At 39.4% G+C, this 17,839-nt stretch overlaps 2 protein-coding genes across 6 annotated transcripts in view; one reads left to right on the top strand and one right to left on the bottom strand.

Annotated features, from left to right (window-relative positions):
• Window positions 1-5,026, bottom strand: part of KCNIP1 (potassium voltage-gated channel interacting protein 1) — a 420,579-nt gene extending 415,553 nt beyond the window's left edge. Inside the window, exon 1 of the mRNA XM_072873237.1 lies at window positions 4,768-5,026. The gene's annotated coding sequence lies outside the window, so the exon portion shown is untranslated. The remainder of the gene's footprint in view (window positions 1-4,767) is intronic.
• A 662-nt stretch (window positions 5,027-5,688) lies between these two features.
• Window positions 5,689-15,976, top strand: KCNMB1 (potassium calcium-activated channel subfamily M regulatory beta subunit 1). Of its 5 annotated transcripts, XM_072872302.1 has the most exons (6): window positions 5,718-5,823; window positions 9,192-9,309; window positions 9,433-9,677; window positions 11,731-11,898; window positions 13,460-13,655; window positions 15,651-15,976. In XM_072872302.1, exons 4-6 carry the CDS (start codon window positions 11,762-11,764, stop codon window positions 15,918-15,920), a joined length of 603 nt encoding a protein of 200 aa, XP_072728403.1. In that variant the 5' UTR covers window positions 5,718-5,823; window positions 9,192-9,309; window positions 9,433-9,677; window positions 11,731-11,761; the 3' UTR covers window positions 15,921-15,976. The 5 variants fall into 5 exon arrangements, with proteins under 5 accessions (XP_072728406.1, XP_072728402.1, XP_072728405.1 ...); XM_072872305.1 differs by lacking the exon at window positions 9,192-9,309 and having other exon boundaries at window positions 5,689-5,823; window positions 11,735-11,898; XM_072872301.1 differs by lacking the exon at window positions 9,192-9,309 and having other exon boundaries at window positions 5,689-5,823.
• The last annotated feature ends 1,863 nt before the right edge of the window (window positions 15,977-17,839 follow it).

Genomic DNA, 17,839 nt, shown 5'->3' with positions numbered 1-17,839 from the left:
GACTGTCTTATGTCCAGAACTTAGGCAGTAAATTAAATCATGCAGAACATGCTGGACTTGCTTAACTTAAGGCGCTCGCCTGCAAACTGCATATGCAGTAGGTCCCACATATCCAGAACCTGTTAGACTGCACATAGCCATATTGCTACCTGGGGTTTGTTAGACAGAAATACAGGAGCTCTATTTAGTTTCAAAGAGTAAAAAGAAGTCATAACAACTCTCTGATCTCTTCTGCTATACAGTACTACGCAATTCTACTCATCTGATCAGGAATAACATTCCCATAGGCTTACATAACATCACAGACTGTCATGTCTAAATATCTTAGTTTGTGAAAGCTTCTTTACTTTTCTCCTCTTTTCTGCCTGGATTTTGTTAATTTGGTGAACTATCCAATACAGGGAAAAAACCCAATTTTCCTTTCATTGGCGAGACTACATACTGAGTTATACTCAGCTAATATACTGAGTGCCTTCCATTACAAAATTACATTTCATTAACGTATTTGGCCTTAGGATAGTAAGAACGGAAATATTGTTCTTATTCTATAAATGAGGCATTGAAAGCCCTTCTTTCAGATACAGTACAAACACTGAACAGACAAGGTTCAGAAACAGAACTTTACCAGTTTCACTGCAGAAAGCGACTTCACAGATGACAGAAGAGACCATTAGCAAAAACACTACCAGAGTCAGCCTTCCATGCTAAATTGGATAAGCATCTGCCCTGATTATTTGGCAATGTTTAAGTCTCCCAGCATGAACACATAGTACCATGTATACTGTATTTCATACTTGATTGTATCAGAGAGTTGCTGTACTGAGTTCACAAGTTCAGGAAAGGCCTTGTATTTGCACCATGTTGTAGTTAACCTGAACATGAGAAGCTGAATATAAGTCTATGTTCCTAGCAGCTTCTGTTTACCTGAAATCAGATGCTACTCAGTCTGCACACAGTTCCCATCAGCATCAAGTTTAATGTGATATGCATTACGTGCCTGAGACACACTTTCAGACAAAAGCAGACAACACCAGTTCCTGACTACGCTGAAAAATTTGTTATTCAGGTTTGCTTGCTACTGTCAATACAGCTAAGCATTTAACTGAGATAGCACAAATCACTGTGACAGGTAAAAGGAGTAAGGTGGAAGAGGCCATGGTCTCAGAGCAACCTCTAGGCCTCCCCTGTACTTCTGACTACAAACTGAACAGAGCACAGTGCAGAAACTCAGCAAACCCAGTCATCTGATTGCCTCTCACTTCCCAGGCAAAAGCAGTTATCTCCTTGTGCCCACCTAATAAAGCAAGGATGAACAATAATGACCTCCCTTTGTAAAATACGTTTAAATTTACAATTGAAATTTCTATACAATGTGGTGTGAGTTTGTTTGTGGGTTTTTTTGTGGTGGTGGTTGTTGTTTTTTTAAAAAAAATATTGAGGGCTCGTCTATCTGGAATAACATTATTAGGAACTGATTACACATACAAGATCCAAACTGAGAAAAGAGCATATGCACTTATTCCCCGATTGAAAACCATGCCCTTATTCTCTGAAATCAGTTAGTATGTATCCACAGAGGGTTGGATGCAGCAAACAGTTAAGCATCCTCTCTAACTTCAATTTCAAGACATAGTAATAAGAGAGTTCTCAGTAACTTCAGAGAGAAATGAAGTCATACCATAGCGTTATACTTTATTACAGGTACAACATACCGCAGGGGAGCCCATCAAGGCACAACTACCTTTCACTCAGGGAATCATCACAAATGCACAGCCACCACGCTGTGACGTTGGAGGCCAAACAAAAAAATTCAAAATTCCTGCTTATATATCTATGTGACAAGTTCTGAGGACTCCCTCAGCCCTCATGAAACTGGTGAGTTATCAGCAAGTCCAGCAAACAGTTTGTTAATTTAGTTACTTAAAAAGAAGCAGCTGAGTCCTAAAGTTTGCCTGTGCCTGATTTAGACTTGCCCACACTTCGGAAATCCTCCTCCTTCTAACTCACATCATTTTTAATATGTGACTGTTCCTTGTTCAAGAGCCACAGCTTCTCTTTATGATACCCATTAAAAATGAAAATGTACTACACTATGAATATGTTTCAATTAGGAAGGGGGGAGCTAATAACTTTGTGGGGCGCTCTGAAGATCCAAACAACTGTTTTCATTTCACAGCTCACTGATTCTTTAGAAGCACCAGGAAGTCCTCAAAATAAACGGCAATACTTATTAAACTGGCTCTGTCTCACAGCCATTAAGTTTTTCTTCTGCTCTAACACGAAAACAACCCTTATGGATAATCAGCTTAGAAGAACGGAACAAGCAGTTCTGACCAACTAAAAGATACTGCTTTTTCGCCTGTCCGCTTTTTAACTCCTGAACCGCTCGTTACATTAGAGCCGAAAGGGAATGTACAGTTTGCAAATTCACATCACTTCTGCTTGCCTACAGACACTATTTATATAACCTGACTAGGACTTCCAGCAAGATCCACCTGTTACATAGGACAGCCTAGCGCATAACAGGTCACCTGCTAACACAAAGTAAGTTTAATTCATGTGATGTCACAGCATCAAACTGCTCAGTAGCATGTGGGGTCGAACCAGACCCTCTTGGGCATCCTTGAAGTTTCCGCATCACAGCCGATTCCTTGGGAGGGTTAAGAATCCTCTGAACTTACACACACCTGCAATGACCGGGCCCTATCAGAAACAAAAGGGAACTGGAACAAAGCATTCTCCAATACAGATGGAGCACAAAGGACAACAGTTTGAGTACTCACTACAGAGTAGTACAGCAAATAAACACCAGAAACTCTTTTCCCCTAGCACTGCTGTAATGTTTACAGTCCCTTCTATTTTTATTTACAATACAGAGCTACAAACCTGGTGTGCTAATGTTTACACAATTTCTCTTTCAAAGCCATGTGCCTTCTCTCCCATGTTTTTTCTTCTGCTAGCACTTACAGAGAAAATAACTCCTCAGAAATATTTATCTTAATTCTCTTTGTCTGATAGCTTCTTGCAGTTCTAGAGACTGATAAATGTAAGTATAGATACTTCACTAACTTAGTCATGGCAGTTTTTTCCAAGTTGAAGCATTGCTCTTTTTTTTTAAAGAATCATGGGAAATTATCCCTCAAAGTTAATTTATTTTGGCCTTAGCCAAAGGGTTTAATACATTGGAAAAAAATAAGTAGGAAGCAAGACGTTGAAAAGAAACTTGTTCAGATTCAAAATAGAGTATCTGAAGTTCAGAAAAGCCTACTCTGAAATTATTTGTCTTCCCTTTTTCTTCCCCCAATTATAGTCAGGATCAAACATTAAAACAGCAGCTCAAGAGGCTTGGGAAGGCCCTTGCAAAATTTATCTTGGCTAGAAAGTAGTATTTGTAAAAGGATCTTAGACCAACAAGGCTACTGCCTTTAGCTCTAGCTGACCCTAACCGGCCTCCATTTGTCCTGCCACCCATACTCAAAGAGCACTCTCAGGAACTTGGCCTTTCCAGCAGTGACCCCACACCCCCTCTCTGGGTCAGTGTAAGGCCAGGAGAAACTGTTATGTAGCTTATAAATAAGCAGTGAATTCGTGTCCCAGCAGTAGATCCTCATGCAGAGGCTACAGCTGGTCCCGTCCTCCCTCTGAGACCAGGGAAATCCTGCCTTGAACAAGCAGGTGAGTGGGTTCATGGTGTTCCACCATGATAGCCAGGAGCAAGGCTAGAGGAGGAGAGAGCACTGCAGCTCCTGCAAGGAAAAGGAGCACCAGGGTAAAAGCACATAGTGATTTCAATCACCAGATTGTTCCTTTTTCCTCCCTCCCCTCAAGTTGCAAAAAAAATTAAATATTCTATATTATTTTAATAAGACAAAGGCTATTTTAGACAGTAATACGGAATTACAGTTTATAATATAACAAACATTTGGTTTGTCATTGATACAGCTCTCATGCATACACATCACTTGGTACAGGTCAGTGACACATGGAAATATCCCAAGGTTAGAAGTGGATATCAGCACAGCACCTCCCTTTAGCACACCCACATTATTTTATTGGGCTAGTTATCTGAGAGCCAGTGGCCACCTGGCCTCGCACGTCTGCAGCGTATGTGAGAGGAAAAGAAACAAGCAAAAGGTTATGTGTAGCACCAGACGTGGAGCATAGTTTCTGTCTATTCAGATAAATCACCAGTGCACCTCAAACTGAGCCAAAGTGCTCTACCACCACGTCCTTCAGTACACTGAGGAAGTTTAAAAATGTAACCTCTGTTTTGCCTGTGGAATCCACAGTTTTGTGTTAATTTTGCAGTAGAACTCCTAGTGCAGCAATTGATAATTAATCCACATGTATTAGCCATTGGAGTTAAGGAGAGCAGGCAGAAGAGACAGCCAGAAGAGACAGCCAGAGCTGGAGATTCATGACTTTCAGTCAGCAGGGGTTACCTTGTTTTCTACCTTGAGTCCTGAATCACACAGCCCAAAAATCACTTTTAATAAATTCCTCATTAAAAGTATGACTTCTGCTTGAGCCAGACCTTGCATCTTTGAAATACCCAGTCTTTTTTCCTGAAGTATCAAAAAATGATAGAAAACTCCACCCAACCAGATCATGTTTTATCTAGGAATAAGTTTTGTTCATAAGGCTCTTTTTCCAACCTTCAAATGTCATTCTTCAAATTTAGCTACATCACTTCTCAAATATTAAAAAATGACTATGATCATAAATCTTTCCAATCTAGATGATAGTAACAGGCTTCATTTTACTTACCTTTAAGTGCCTAACATACAATTATCTAAATCCAAGTTAGCTTTGTGTGCTCTCTTCTGCATCAATAATAATAGAACAGGTCCTTTTGGGAGAGATTCATCTCTTATCTTCAGACAGCATGAACTTTCTGAACATTGCCAACTTCAAATCTTTTACCAAAAGCATGCCTGGAAGACCAGCTTAAGCTGAAACTGCTAATTATTATATACCTAAAGCAGGGTGGAGGGGATCCTACCCTTGTTTACAATGCTCAGAACACTCTTAATGCTTTTACTGGATTAACTCATTTCAGGTCCTTTAGTCTCCCAATAAAAGAGTTTCCCTCTCTCTCAAAAAAAAAATATTATTTTAGCTCTTTTCTGAAGCTCTGTGCTAGGAATCATCTCTTTATACATCCCAGAAGCAGGCTTGGCTTTTTGGCTAGAGGAACATGCTAGACACTCATGTTTCTATAGCATGATGGACGCTGTGTTCTTGTCTATAGGGTTCTGATGTACAGTCAAAATTTTAGCATCTATTGCATCCAAACTGACCAAAACTAGTGGCAACAAAGCATTCAGACACAGCTGTTAATAGTTCAGGTATTAAGAATCAGTACTACTGGTCATTGATACAGTCAATTCCTTAAATCTTACCCAAAAGACCTATCAGATTTCTGAACTAAAAAGCTGTACAAAAGGAGTAGGACCATAGCTTAAGACAAATCCACTGGGATATGTGGTAAAGGGGCCCTAGAGTTTGAGAAAACTCAGTCTCTTCAGCTGTAGTGGCTCTTAGTATTGTGGCTTCCTGGTTTTCAGCAATTAATCTCAAAAAGGACAGTGCTCTTTCATACCTTACCATTTATGGTTACAGAAAGCTTCGTAATAGGGGAACTAAGTTAGGAGCTCAGCCACAGCAAAGCAAACCCAGAGAAGTACCGGGGGGTGGGGGGGTGGGGGGGCGGGTGTGAAGAGAGAAAAAAAATCCCTTTCGGCTCTAAGTTCCACTACCATCCCAAGTCTGTCATGTAACAGAAGTTTTTTCATCAGAGAAAAAAGCATTTCATCAAAAACAGTAAGTATATTTCTAAGCAACTGTTTTTCCTTGGGAGCATGCAATAGTTTTGGGTTTGGAAAAGTACAGTGGTTTTGGAAGCAACAATCTTTCTAAATCTGCAGCACTACGGAGGACAGCCCAAGTAGCCCACATGCTACAGAAAAGTTAAGTTGTTCTCTCTTTTGTAACTGGAATCAATCTGATAATTCTCCATAATTATTAGCAAAGGTAACGGTAATATTTTCACAAACAGACTCTTAGGAGTCTGCAGCCCATATGAGATCATAGCTTTTATTCATTTTAATGGTAAATACACCTTTACTCTCAGGAGTTTCATGGCTTTGGGTGTTCAGCATTCCTTTAGGGCCTGTGCTTGTCTACCTCTAACTTAGAGCGGAACCAAGCATATGAACTCTTTCAGGCTTCCTTGAAATCTACTCTTAAATTGATTCATTCTGTGCAGCCCTGTACTGCACAGAATCCAAAAGAAGCACTTTAGAAAAACTTCATAACTGCTGAACTGAGCAAGTAACTTATTTATTTTTTTTTTTAAGAACCACCAGGCTTAAAAGCTAACAGAATTACTCTTCAACAACTGCATAGGTTTTTAAACAGAAAAGCTAACTTTAATTCATTCAAGTGTCACATCAGGTAAACATTTCATTAATAAAGCAAAATGCTACAGCATATTTCATAAAATAAATGTAGTTGTATCATGTTACACAGTCAAAATATTTCTGCTTCAGGTTTTCAAGACAGCTGCATGAGTACATGGCAGAATCTTCTTTTCTGTGCGCATTTCCATCGAGGTTCAGCATCACCTTATTCTGTAATACACACAGTATTTGTGGTCCCAGATGCACAGAATGCTTTAAGTAATGGATTCTTATCAATTTGCAATGAACAAAACTGGTGTTCCGTGGCCCCAGCACTCCTGGCAAAGGCAGACCTGTTACCAGCAAGAAATGCATATAAATGCTAGAGTAGGAAATGGAGGATGGGGAGGGGGGAAGCAAGCGCCAACACAAACGTAGTTTTGACTTCAGGCCTGTTGTCCAAGGTGTAAGCGGTAGGGCAGTAGATGAGAAAAGGATGAGGGCAGGATTGAAACAGAAAGGAAGAAGAATCTACGCAGTGTTAACATACTCATGGAAACAGGTAGGCAAGTGTGAGTGATCAAACTAATTCTACTCAGAGACAGTAGTAAATACATAAACTGTGCAGCTCTGCCACAGCAGTATAACCAGTACAGAGCTCATATTTATAGATCTAAAACTTATGATTGCCTTCTGGTTCCCACACAAAGTACTTGGCCAGTAAACTGGCAACGAATACTATGCTCATCTTGCACACCCCGCAAAGCCAGCAGTTTTTATGTTGTCCACGCAAGGTGTTTTGAGAATAAAATAAGGTGACTATTAAGTTGGCACTTGATAAGAGAAAGCAAATGGCTATTTCATATGCAGAGGCAGCGGAGACCAAAGGGTCCAGGCTTGTTTAAAAACTCATCACTTTAGAGATGTGGATGACTTGCATCACTCTTCTTGGTGTGATGCAGTATTAGCACTTGCTGCTCATCTGAAAGCAATACATAAATGCTCACTGAAAATTCACCATATGGTGTAGGATAAACCAGCTCAAAAAAATGAGTAGCTCACTGTTAATATTTATGCCCAACTTAAATTTGAGAGAAGGGTTTAGCACCCTTTCTTCAGCAAGGGTGAGTGAGATGATTCATCAGTGCTACTGATACTGCCATACCCGAGTTAAGAGTAGCCTGGAATAGCTCAAGAGAGAGGTTCCATCCAAACTCACGGAGGTCACAGCACTGGAAACTCCCCGAGAGATGGGGGAAGAGGAGGCAGAGACTTCCAAACACGTAAACATGTCTACTAATCAAAACAGGGGACTCTATTCCAAACCTGAGCAGATGGCATCCCTAGGATTATCACCAGCAGCTGTCAATGCAGTGATTATACATTGAAATTGCACAGCTAATGTACTGTATAATTTAAGTAGACTGAAGAAGAGGATTAGGGAGAGGGAACATTATGAAAAGCTTATATTTTCCTAATAATTATGGAGGCACCCCACAATCTTCAGTGCAAAAGATACATTTAAGATTTGCTCCTGAAGGCCGGACTAAAACCCACGTTATATACTTCAACATCTTCCTATTCAAATATGCTCAGAGACTTCCTGGGCCAATCAAGTCCTCTGCAGTGCTTCATTTTTCAAATATTTAACGATTTTGTCAGAGGAAACACTTAATTAGCTCTTTCAACATTCCTCCTAAGATACATTGTCAGAGCTAGGAGACAGAAGAAAAGAATGTTTAATCTGAAAATAATTAACCTTTTAAACAATGGGGAAATTCCAAATAAATATATTTTTCTACATGGATGCAGCATTCCCTTGTCTTGAGAGCCAGAAAATGCAGGATTTTCAGCACAAAAACATAATGAAAGGAAAAAAAAATGCACATGGGGTTTCCTTCACTGACTTGGCTTTCCTCTTAAATTGTTCTGCACATGCATGAAATAGTGTTACAGATTTTTCTGGTCTTCTAAATTTTAAAGCATACAAAAATGCAGTAGGAAGTATGTATTTCAGTTTTAGGGTCCACATTTACTGCTAATCTGGTGCAGCAACACAACAGTGATGTGAGCACCTCTGATTTACACTGCCTGAAGACCTAGCCGGTTATTTTTTATGTTTATAGAAGCACTCAGTGAGATATTTTTAGACCAATCTTTCTTGTTAACATTCTCTGCATAATTCATATGTCCTTATTCTCGTTGGGGCAGAGCGGACATCTGAACTGGGGGAGCAGAAGCAAACAGGATCACCCAGCAGCCCACGCAGGGAACCAGGGTCAGGCAGCTCGACTGGTGTCAGGATGGGGAACAACACTGCACATAATGCTGGGAAAACCTCTTGGCCACTTGTGAAAATTTCCAATTTACACAAACAAATTCCTTATGTGTCTTAAAGAGGTTGTCTGGCAGTTTAAGATGATTAGGAAGGATGAGCTTACTGGTACTTCTGCTGCGTATGTAGCTGACGTTCAAGCAGACTGATGGGGCAATTACATTTCTTATTAATTATTTGGTTAATAGTCCCACAGTTCTTGTTTTCCATGTAACAAGGGGTCTGATTACCCCACTATTTCTCAGCGTAAATGGGACAGCTATGTAAACATTATGGTTCATCTAAAACTCAAGAGATTAACAGCACTAGGCCACTAGAAGTTTTCCACAAGTCACAGGGACAGTACCAATCTTTCACTTTTTCATTTTCCCACAGAACTAATTAAGGATTAATCACTGTTACTGTATGTAAGAATTTCTTGCTAACAATGCAGGTTTTAACTTGTTTATCATTAGCTTCCCACTATGTCTTGAGGAACTGCCACTCAGGTACCACATGGTCTCAGGGCTCGTGCTCCAGGACCAATGGATGTTCCTTTATTCCATTTTCCCCTCTGACCAAGCTGCACAACAGGTAAAGGAGAGTCAGTTTAATATCAACTGGTCTTAAGGTGCTGTATTGTACAGTGTTCCTATATTTTAAATATTTTGGAGTTCTTTGTTTTTTGAAAATGCTATTTCCACTTTTCCCCCACAGAACTAAAAGAAACGACTGAAGTTTCCATGGAACAGTCACTACCGACATTTACCGAGGTCTCCTTGTGGGGTGCACGTGCCTCTGCACATGGTTATACACAAGCATGAAGGCATGGCGCAAGCACACTGACAGTGCTTGATCCCAGATGTTCTATTTATAGCCCCATAGGCCAAGAAAAACACAATACGGCCTTATATAAGGGCATTAGCTCACATTCTGTATTAAACCCAAATGCCAGTAAGCAGGTAAGGTTCATCTTATGGCAATTTCCAACTTAAGATGCTTCTTACAATGCCAGTGAATTATACATGATCATCAGAAAAACAATTCCCCTCAAAACGCTGTATGCAAAATTCACAGTGGATATTTACATTTTATTTAAAGTGGAATTAAATATGGAACTGGACAAAATTCAGTATTCCAACAGCAACTCCTTTTGTTCCTAGGGACACCTCAGGACAGCCTTTCATTTTGATATTATGTACTAGCAACTTCAAAATATATACCTAAATTCTGTAACTAGCCCTGAGTTATGCTAAATGACCAAAGCTGTTTTACTGTCTATAGACTTCTACATTTTTACTGTTAATAACACTAACATTCAGGTGTTACAGTAGTCTAAAATCAGCAGCATTTCAGTAAAAAAAATACTTTTTTTCTTTGATCATTAAATAGTCAAAGTAAGGCACTTTTACCAGTAAAAAAAACCAGAACTAACAGGAAAGAAAACAACATTCAGATGATATTCACATTCATTCTTTCGAGAGCTGATGGTGTCTTTATCTTGTCTTTCACCAAACTCAGTGTTGTCCCCTACCCCCAGTAACACTTCACAGTTCTGCCAGCCTGGGGCAGCTGGAGACCATCTACTCATGGTTAACCCAAAGAGCCTATTTGCTAACTTTGGCTTGTGCTTGTCTTGTGCCTGTATCTGAACTTAAGTCTTGGTATTTGCTCCATTGCTTAGCTGAACACAGGTGGATTTAGGGAGAGACCACACTGTCCTGAAGGCCAGCCAGTAAGGATACACACTAAGTAGCTGCACACACCTGAAGCTGAAATCCTGAAAATGCACCAGCTACTGCATGAAGTTGTGCACCCTTGTCTTGCACATGAGAACAGGACTGAAACCTGTTTCAGCATGTACATGACGTTTTCCCTTTTTCCTTCTGCTCTGCTTTCCTCCCTTCTCCCAAAAAAATTGACGCAAATCTTGCCAGTCTCATCATTTGCCATAACTATGGCTTGCACTATGTTTTCATGAAAAAACAAAACCCCACAAATGTTCCGTTACAGCTGTCAGTGCAACAGATACTGGTGATGGGTTGAACTCTCAGTGACTGTTCTTGCTCTTTTATATATTCATCCTATACATCAGTCATACTGATTTAATGGCATATGGATTCACAGCAATTATTTTCAGATTCTCTTTACCAAAGCATTAGCAAGATAATTTAAAATGCTATTTGGCAAGGGAGTGGGGGGAAAATGCCAGTCACTCTCAAGCTCAGGTTCAGGCAGCTCTGCCGAAGAGTTCCCCCGGTGTTACACCAACACCAGCACTTCATGGTTTCCACTCTCCTGGCCAGTGCCAGCAGCAGTCCTGACCCAGTGCTTGTGGTGAAATGATAGCAGTTTTAACTGCTATGTTATCTAATCCTGTTCAATTGTCTTTGGTGGCATCATACTACTTCTGCCTAGAAAATGCAGCTTTTCTCCACTGTTTGGTCAGACATCAAGTTTTGAGCATCCCTGAATGGGCAAGGCCAAACAACAAACAAGCAGAAGCCAAAACCGCACATCTCAAATGTTGAATTTTAAATTCTTTCAGCTCCTTGAAATAAGATAACCACATTTCAGACTAATCCATAAGAAAAGGCATAATGTACAAAGGATTCTACTGTGGGAGGATTTTCCTTTCATGCAGCCTTTACCAATACACATTATCTCTTACTCCAGAGAAGCAGCAACATAAAATAGACTGAATTAACGCTGAGGATAATTGGGCTGTTAACAGAACTCTCCCCAAAAGTAATCAGATTTTCCTACCCCATCTCCTAGCCTACACGCACACACACACTTTTAAAAATACTATATGGTAAATATCAGAAAGTAGAAAAGGAGTATACAGATAACAAAAAACACAGTCATTTTTTTTAAAATTCTATTTTTTGCAAAAGTGGGACTGTTCCTCCATGGGATACATTATATTTCAGAAACTTGTTACACAACTGCGATACTTGTAAGCCAATCCTAGTCACATTTTCCCTCTCCTTTCTCTATTTTATTTTACACCAGAAAGATTGTTCAGATTTCACAACTCTAAATCATGTTGAGAAAAAAGTTGGTGACTGCACAGAAGCGAGGGGAGACAAGAGCCCTGTGCCTGGGACTGGGAATGGTCACGTGCTCCATGATGATGTACTTTTTTATTGGGATCACCATTGTGCCGTTCTACACTAAAAGGTAATAACAGCCACTTGTTTATGAATCCAAAGCTATTTCTTTTTCCTGTCAGCATCAAATACAATTATTAAAACAGTGCCAAAATATATGTTAGTACCTTGTACAATAAACAAACAATATGTTCTTGAAGAGCTCATAAGAATTTAAGACAGAAGAGAAGAGAAAGAAAAAGGTGAGCCAAGAAGTCATCAGGCATTTACAGGTAAGCACAAGAAAGAGGGAATGATTCTCTTCAGAGCTAGAATGAAAACAGACTAAAACAAAACATTTACTATGAAAACATGTAAAATAAAAACCCATGCTTATCAAAGCTTGATAATGGAAAGCTAAGTCTTGCATAAATTACAAAAAAAACCCCAAACAAACAAAACCCACCAAAAAAACCAAAACCTTTTCCATGTGCAGGAGCGTGTGTTGTTTTTAATAAAACTATAAAAACTTGAGCAACTAGAGCAACAGAAGTCATAGTAAAATTGTTCAGTCGAGAATCTGTCTTACCTCCAAATCAACCATTATGACAAACTAGCACCTTCACCAGCCTAGTCTACCACAGCAAATGTTGCAGAATACAATGAATGCTGAAGAAGTTACTATTACCCACATTTTTCTTTCATTTTGTAAATTCTACCTCCACACACAAAACCAATTGGCAAAAAGCCAAAGTAACAAGACAAAGAATGCAGCTCAGCTTTTCATGCTTGAAGATTTTGATGGAGAAAGCAAGTACATCAACCTCATTCTTCTTGCTAAGAGCACCTTTAAGCTCAAAAGTGTTTGAAAAAATTATCTTTAAAAAGAGTAATTCACATTTATGTATTTTCCAGCCTCCTGATTACATTACAAAATATACTTGCATGTAAAAAGATTAGTTTCTTAAGATCTGGAGTGAGACTATTTATTTGCTTTTTTGCCAAAGTGTACTGCTGTAAGCAAAAGCTTACTGTGGTATCAGTTAATAAAAGAGTAACTTTCAATAAAAAGGGATAAGTAACAGCAAAAAAAAGAAGTTTTGCCAGACAAAATCCTGCTGCTTATTAATGCAAAAGGTCCAGGTAGTAAAGAAAGAGAGAGGGGAGGAAAAACATGGGAACTGGTCTGACTTCTGAGAATTATTTAATGAAATTAGTCAAAATATTTCTGAGAGATCAAAAGCTCCACTATGCTCAGCCAGATTTCAAATAATAAAGTCAAGCTTTACCAGTGTACTGCACTTCCAAATATTTACTACCAAACATTAAAATCCATAGCAATTTTTCTTTCTTGAATAACACTTGAAGCTGATTACAGACGGGGTTAGAATCTAACTCCAAACCACAGAATGCGTTAACAAACAACAACAACAACAAAATGTTTTCCTGTACTGCTTTCCTACAGCAGCCCTTTGCCAGGTGCAGCCATCAATTTGGGGTGGGCAAAGTGTACCGCACCAGGACTGAGTAGCCACGAACTCTACCCATGCCATCATTCACAGCTGGCACACATAGATGCATCTCCAGCATGCGACTCATAACAGATGCTGCTAACATATTTAAAAGCAATACATTTTCTTTTGTTTTTTTAGTGTTTGGACAACAGAAACTGTGTGCAAGGTACTCAAAGCCAACATCAAGGACAAAGTTCTCTGCCCAAACAGCGAAGGCTCAGAGGATGAGGATATCTTTCCTTATCCCTGTCTACAGGTGTGGGTTAACCTGACAGCCTCAGGACAAGAGGTTATGCTGTATCATACTGAAGATACACTGGAAAGAAATCCTAAGGTACTTACCACACAGACTGAATAATCTCTGCTGCTTACACCTTTGAGGAGAAGGGGTAATTGTTTTTAAACCAAGCAGCAGAGTAAAAGTAGTTGTTCATCTTTTATATGTTAATGTCTGTGCTTAGACCAAGGCATTTTTAAAATATTCCAGAAATTACACAGTTTTGGATTTTGTTTTAAACATTACATCAAGCATTAAGTTAATACTTGTTAAGCTATTACACCAACTAAACATGAATATTTAACACTTATGAACATTTGAAAATATTTAAGTCTCTGAGTTGAAGACCAATGGCAAGAAATAGTTTTTAAGCTGTGGTTTGCTCAGTTGCTTGTTGAATTATCACAAGAGAGACCTGAAGTTTAAAACTGTCCTAAGTAAAAGCACAAATCCCAATTTTACTTCCATTTTAGGTGTATGAAGCAGGGACTAAAGAAAGCAAAGAAACATGATGCACGTTTTAGACAGAAAGGAGAAACAAATCAGTAATTTTGGAAGATAATTGCCCAGAAAATTCATTTGTCTTTGGTTTGGTCTGCAACTGCTTCTGGCCAGCATGGCAGCAGAAACCTGGACTCATGGAGAAGGCAGTGGCGCTGAAGGATGCACCTGTGTAATGCAGACATTGGGTATTACAGTAGAGGTCCCTTGGTCAGTCATTTTAGGGATCTCTTCCCCAGAGGATGACTGCAGACCATGGATGGGACAGAAACATGGGTGCACAGTATTCATTTGGCTTTAGAGGTGTGGGAAAGATTGGGGAAGGGGAAAAAGTAGGGTGTTATCCTTTTGTTTCTGCCAGTGTTTCTGCTTGGAAATCGGCAAAGAGCTCAACATTTTTAGGCTTGCTCCCTCACAACCAGAAGTGCTCCTACAGGTACACTGTCCCAAGAATGGTCAGGTTCAGTTCAGTTCCAAAAGCATGAGTATTTCAGAGGCCCTATTCCAGCTCAACACTCTTTAGGGGGACATACAGTGAAATTCAGATCTTGGATGCCCAAGACTGAAGAACTTTCAGAATCCAAAACAAACATGCTCGGACTACAAATGCTCATCTTCTTACAGAAATTATATAGATTAGAGTTTCACACAGTGCAAACCTGATAGCATAAAACACTTCAGCTGCAGAGAATTTTGCTAGCTAATGCCTATCTTTATAGTGACTATCTCAGGGAAAGCTACATACAATAAAGTGACAAAGCAGAAATTTTCCACTGTAGATTGAAACAAGAGTCTTGTTCACTGCAAGATGAGGTGATTTGCTGATTTCCTACCATTTGCATTACTGCAAGTACAAGCCTTCAGGTCAGGAACCATCCTCTTTCTGCCTTGGCCAGCTTCCAGGTTAAGACACCTAAGCATTATTATGTATGAAAAATAATATTACAGAAAAGAAACTTTTATGAACAACAACAACAGAGTGCTTCAAAGTCTAATAGTATTCCTACTGAAGACTAAATTTTGCGTTATTACTACAGGTCAAAATAGTTCTGTGTTACAAGGACAAGTAGGAAGCCTCCAACAGCCATGCTTTCCTCTTATTTGTCTACAAGTTACAATCAGAGATGCACAGTGGAAGCAACTTCATTTTCCTGCACACTGACAAGCCAGTTGTGGATTTCTGCACACCTAACACATTTCTGCACTGGTGGTGCCTAGAAGCTGTTAGGAATCCAGGCTTGGCACTGTAATAATAAAGTGACAGTCCCCAAGACTGCAGTTTTATTTTAAGCACATGTGTATTATTGGTTTCCAACAACAGTACTCCAACCTGTAAATCTGCAGACTGGAGGCACAGACACACTGACAGAAACAGGGAAGCATGGCAAATGGGTTATGGACATAAGGAAACCGAGACGATCTCCAGGGATGCTAGCCAAACCACAGAAGATTTTGTCAGTACTAGCATGTTTGTTTTACTAAATCTGACTTAACTAAAACCCCTGCATTAAAGTATCCATTATAATGAATCACCTTGATTTCTTATTCCAGTGCTCGTACGTCCCAGGCAAGTTGGAGAACTCTAAAGAAGTTAAAGCACGAATAGAAACAATTGCAAGCAATTTCAAAAAATACCAGACTTTCCCATGCTACTATGACCCAGGAGGAACGCAGACCAATGTCATTTTAAGCAGGCTTTATCCCCCGAAAGGCCTCCTCTTTGCTTTCCTTTGGCCTACGCTCACGTTTACTGGTGGATGTCTGATTATTGTTCTGGTAAAAATTAGTCAGTATGTTTCTGTTCTTTCTGCTTGGCAGTAGAAAATAAATATCTAGCATAGATTTTTGCAAGATAAAGTGCCTTTGTTCTGCCTGTCTTTATCTGCATTTTGTGACTTTTAATATACTAGGTGTCAATCCAAGGGCAGGCATTCCAGAAAACTGAATGGCACCCACTATGGATGGCAATCCATTACATGACGACAAAATATAAAATCGATTCCCAGGAATGCCTGCAAATACCTCATAAGAGCACAGACTGAGTTACTATCTATTGTTTCCTTGTGTTTTCTGAGGTACAGAGCTACAATTCAAGTTTACTACTAAACTCTTGTTCCACGTATTAGACAGGGTCCTAATTTTTCTGTCTGGTTGAGACCAGTTGGTGCCAGATCCATATACATCATTACTGGCAGACGTACCCTTTATATACTTAATTACCGATACAGTATGTATTCATGGCATACTCTTCTTGTCTGTCGAGAAAAGAAGTTTTGTTATGGTCCAAAGAGATACTTGTTGTCACGGATCTCTCTGCTTTTGGGAAAGGGGAGGGGGAAAACCATCCAAAAACAAAATACACACACACAGACGTTACAAGTTCACACTCTAAACATCTAACACCAATTGTATATAATGAAATATATGCATAAAGTATAGGATATGGTAAAGAAGTTTTGTATTTAACTCAAATCTTATCTTTGCTTTACTTTGAAACAAGTGTACCACTCAAGGAAGGCTACCTGCCTGCCATTTGCAAACATTATAAAACTGTTAAGGAAAGGAAGTTACGATCTAAATAATATGATTATATAGTAGAAAACATCCATGATATCCTACTAAATACAGTAATCAAATGTAACCACAGAAGTTTGCATGCTTAGCACAAAGATATTTCACAACAGACACGTTTGTTTCTAGCGCCAAGACTCTTAGGAATGCTCTGATGCACGTATAGACACATTTTCTGTTCTCTGAAAATAACTCTGTTTCTCTCAACCAATTTTCAAATTGCTACTGGACACAGGAGGAACATAACATACTTCCTGCATGCTGTATTTGACTGGCACTTAGGATACAACTAGTACAAGCTTTTTCATCACACAGCTGATGAACCACATAATAGCTATCATTCACAGGAAAAGTTCAGGGCTTAGATACAAATTTAATTTCATTAGATTGTAGTGGAAAAAAGTTATTCGCATTAATGTGGTACAATTCACTACTGTTTATTGTAAAAAAGAGGAAGTCTGAAATATTAACCATTACATGCATTTTCCCACATTACTAATGAAACAGTGTCAGAATTTGCTTTTCATCATGATCAGCAAATAAAAATTAGACCAGGATAGCACAAAATAGCAGTTATTAACATCAGCAACACTCATTCAACTTGTAACCTGATACCTGTTGAAGCTAATGCACTGTACTGGTACCAAAGGAGGTGAACAAGCTAGCTGTAAATAGACAGGTTTATTTAATAGGTTCTTTCAAAGCTTTACTCCAAATCTTGCTTTTCAGCAGTTTAAAATGAGTCTCTAGTTTGCAAACTAGAACTTGCTCATGACTACTCCACACTCAATCCAGCAAATCAGTAGCCTCCAACCTCCTTGCTCTCCTCTCAGTTCAGTAGAAGGTTGGATGTTGCTGTTCCTTCTAGGGGTAGGCCCCATTGCCCCACTCACTCACGAGTCAGTAACTTGTCTCTGAAGAGCAGAAGCTCTTGATCTTGCTGAGCTCAGAACTCAGCATGAAGCATGAGGACCAGGAGCTCCTGCTTCCGACTCCCACCTTGGCTTCCCAAGACCACACCCTAAAGCCACATCGTCCTCACCTCCCTGCTCATAGTTATCCCTAATAGCAGTAGATGAAAATTTATTCAGAGCGCAAGCTGTGTTTCCAGATTTACCTCTACCAAAAATAAAGCTAATAAATTATTACATTAAAACAGATATTTCCCT

This window comes from Ciconia boyciana, chromosome 9 (assembly GCF_034638445.1).
Source record: "Ciconia boyciana chromosome 9, ASM3463844v1, whole genome shotgun sequence".
NCBI lineage: Eukaryota > Metazoa > Chordata > Aves > Ciconiiformes > Ciconiidae > Ciconia > Ciconia boyciana.
The sequence above is the reverse complement of the archived record's forward strand: the minus strand, read 5'-3'. Positions and strand labels throughout refer to the sequence as shown.

What these genes read in the sequence shown, in the direction of transcription:
- KCNMB1 (XM_072872305.1), top strand. Translation starts at nt 11,762, where the DNA reads ATGTTGAGAAAAAAGTTGGTGACTGCACAGAAGCGAGGGGAGACAAGA. An exon ending in GTGCCGTTCTACACTAAAAG is followed by an intron (nt 11,899 to 13,459) that starts GTAATAACAGCC and finishes TTGTTTTTTTAG; the next exon opens with TGTTTGGACAACAGAAACTG. An exon ending in CACTGGAAAGAAATCCTAAG is followed by an intron (nt 13,656 to 15,650) that starts GTACTTACCACA and finishes TTCTTATTCCAG; the next exon opens with TGCTCGTACGTCCCAGGCAA.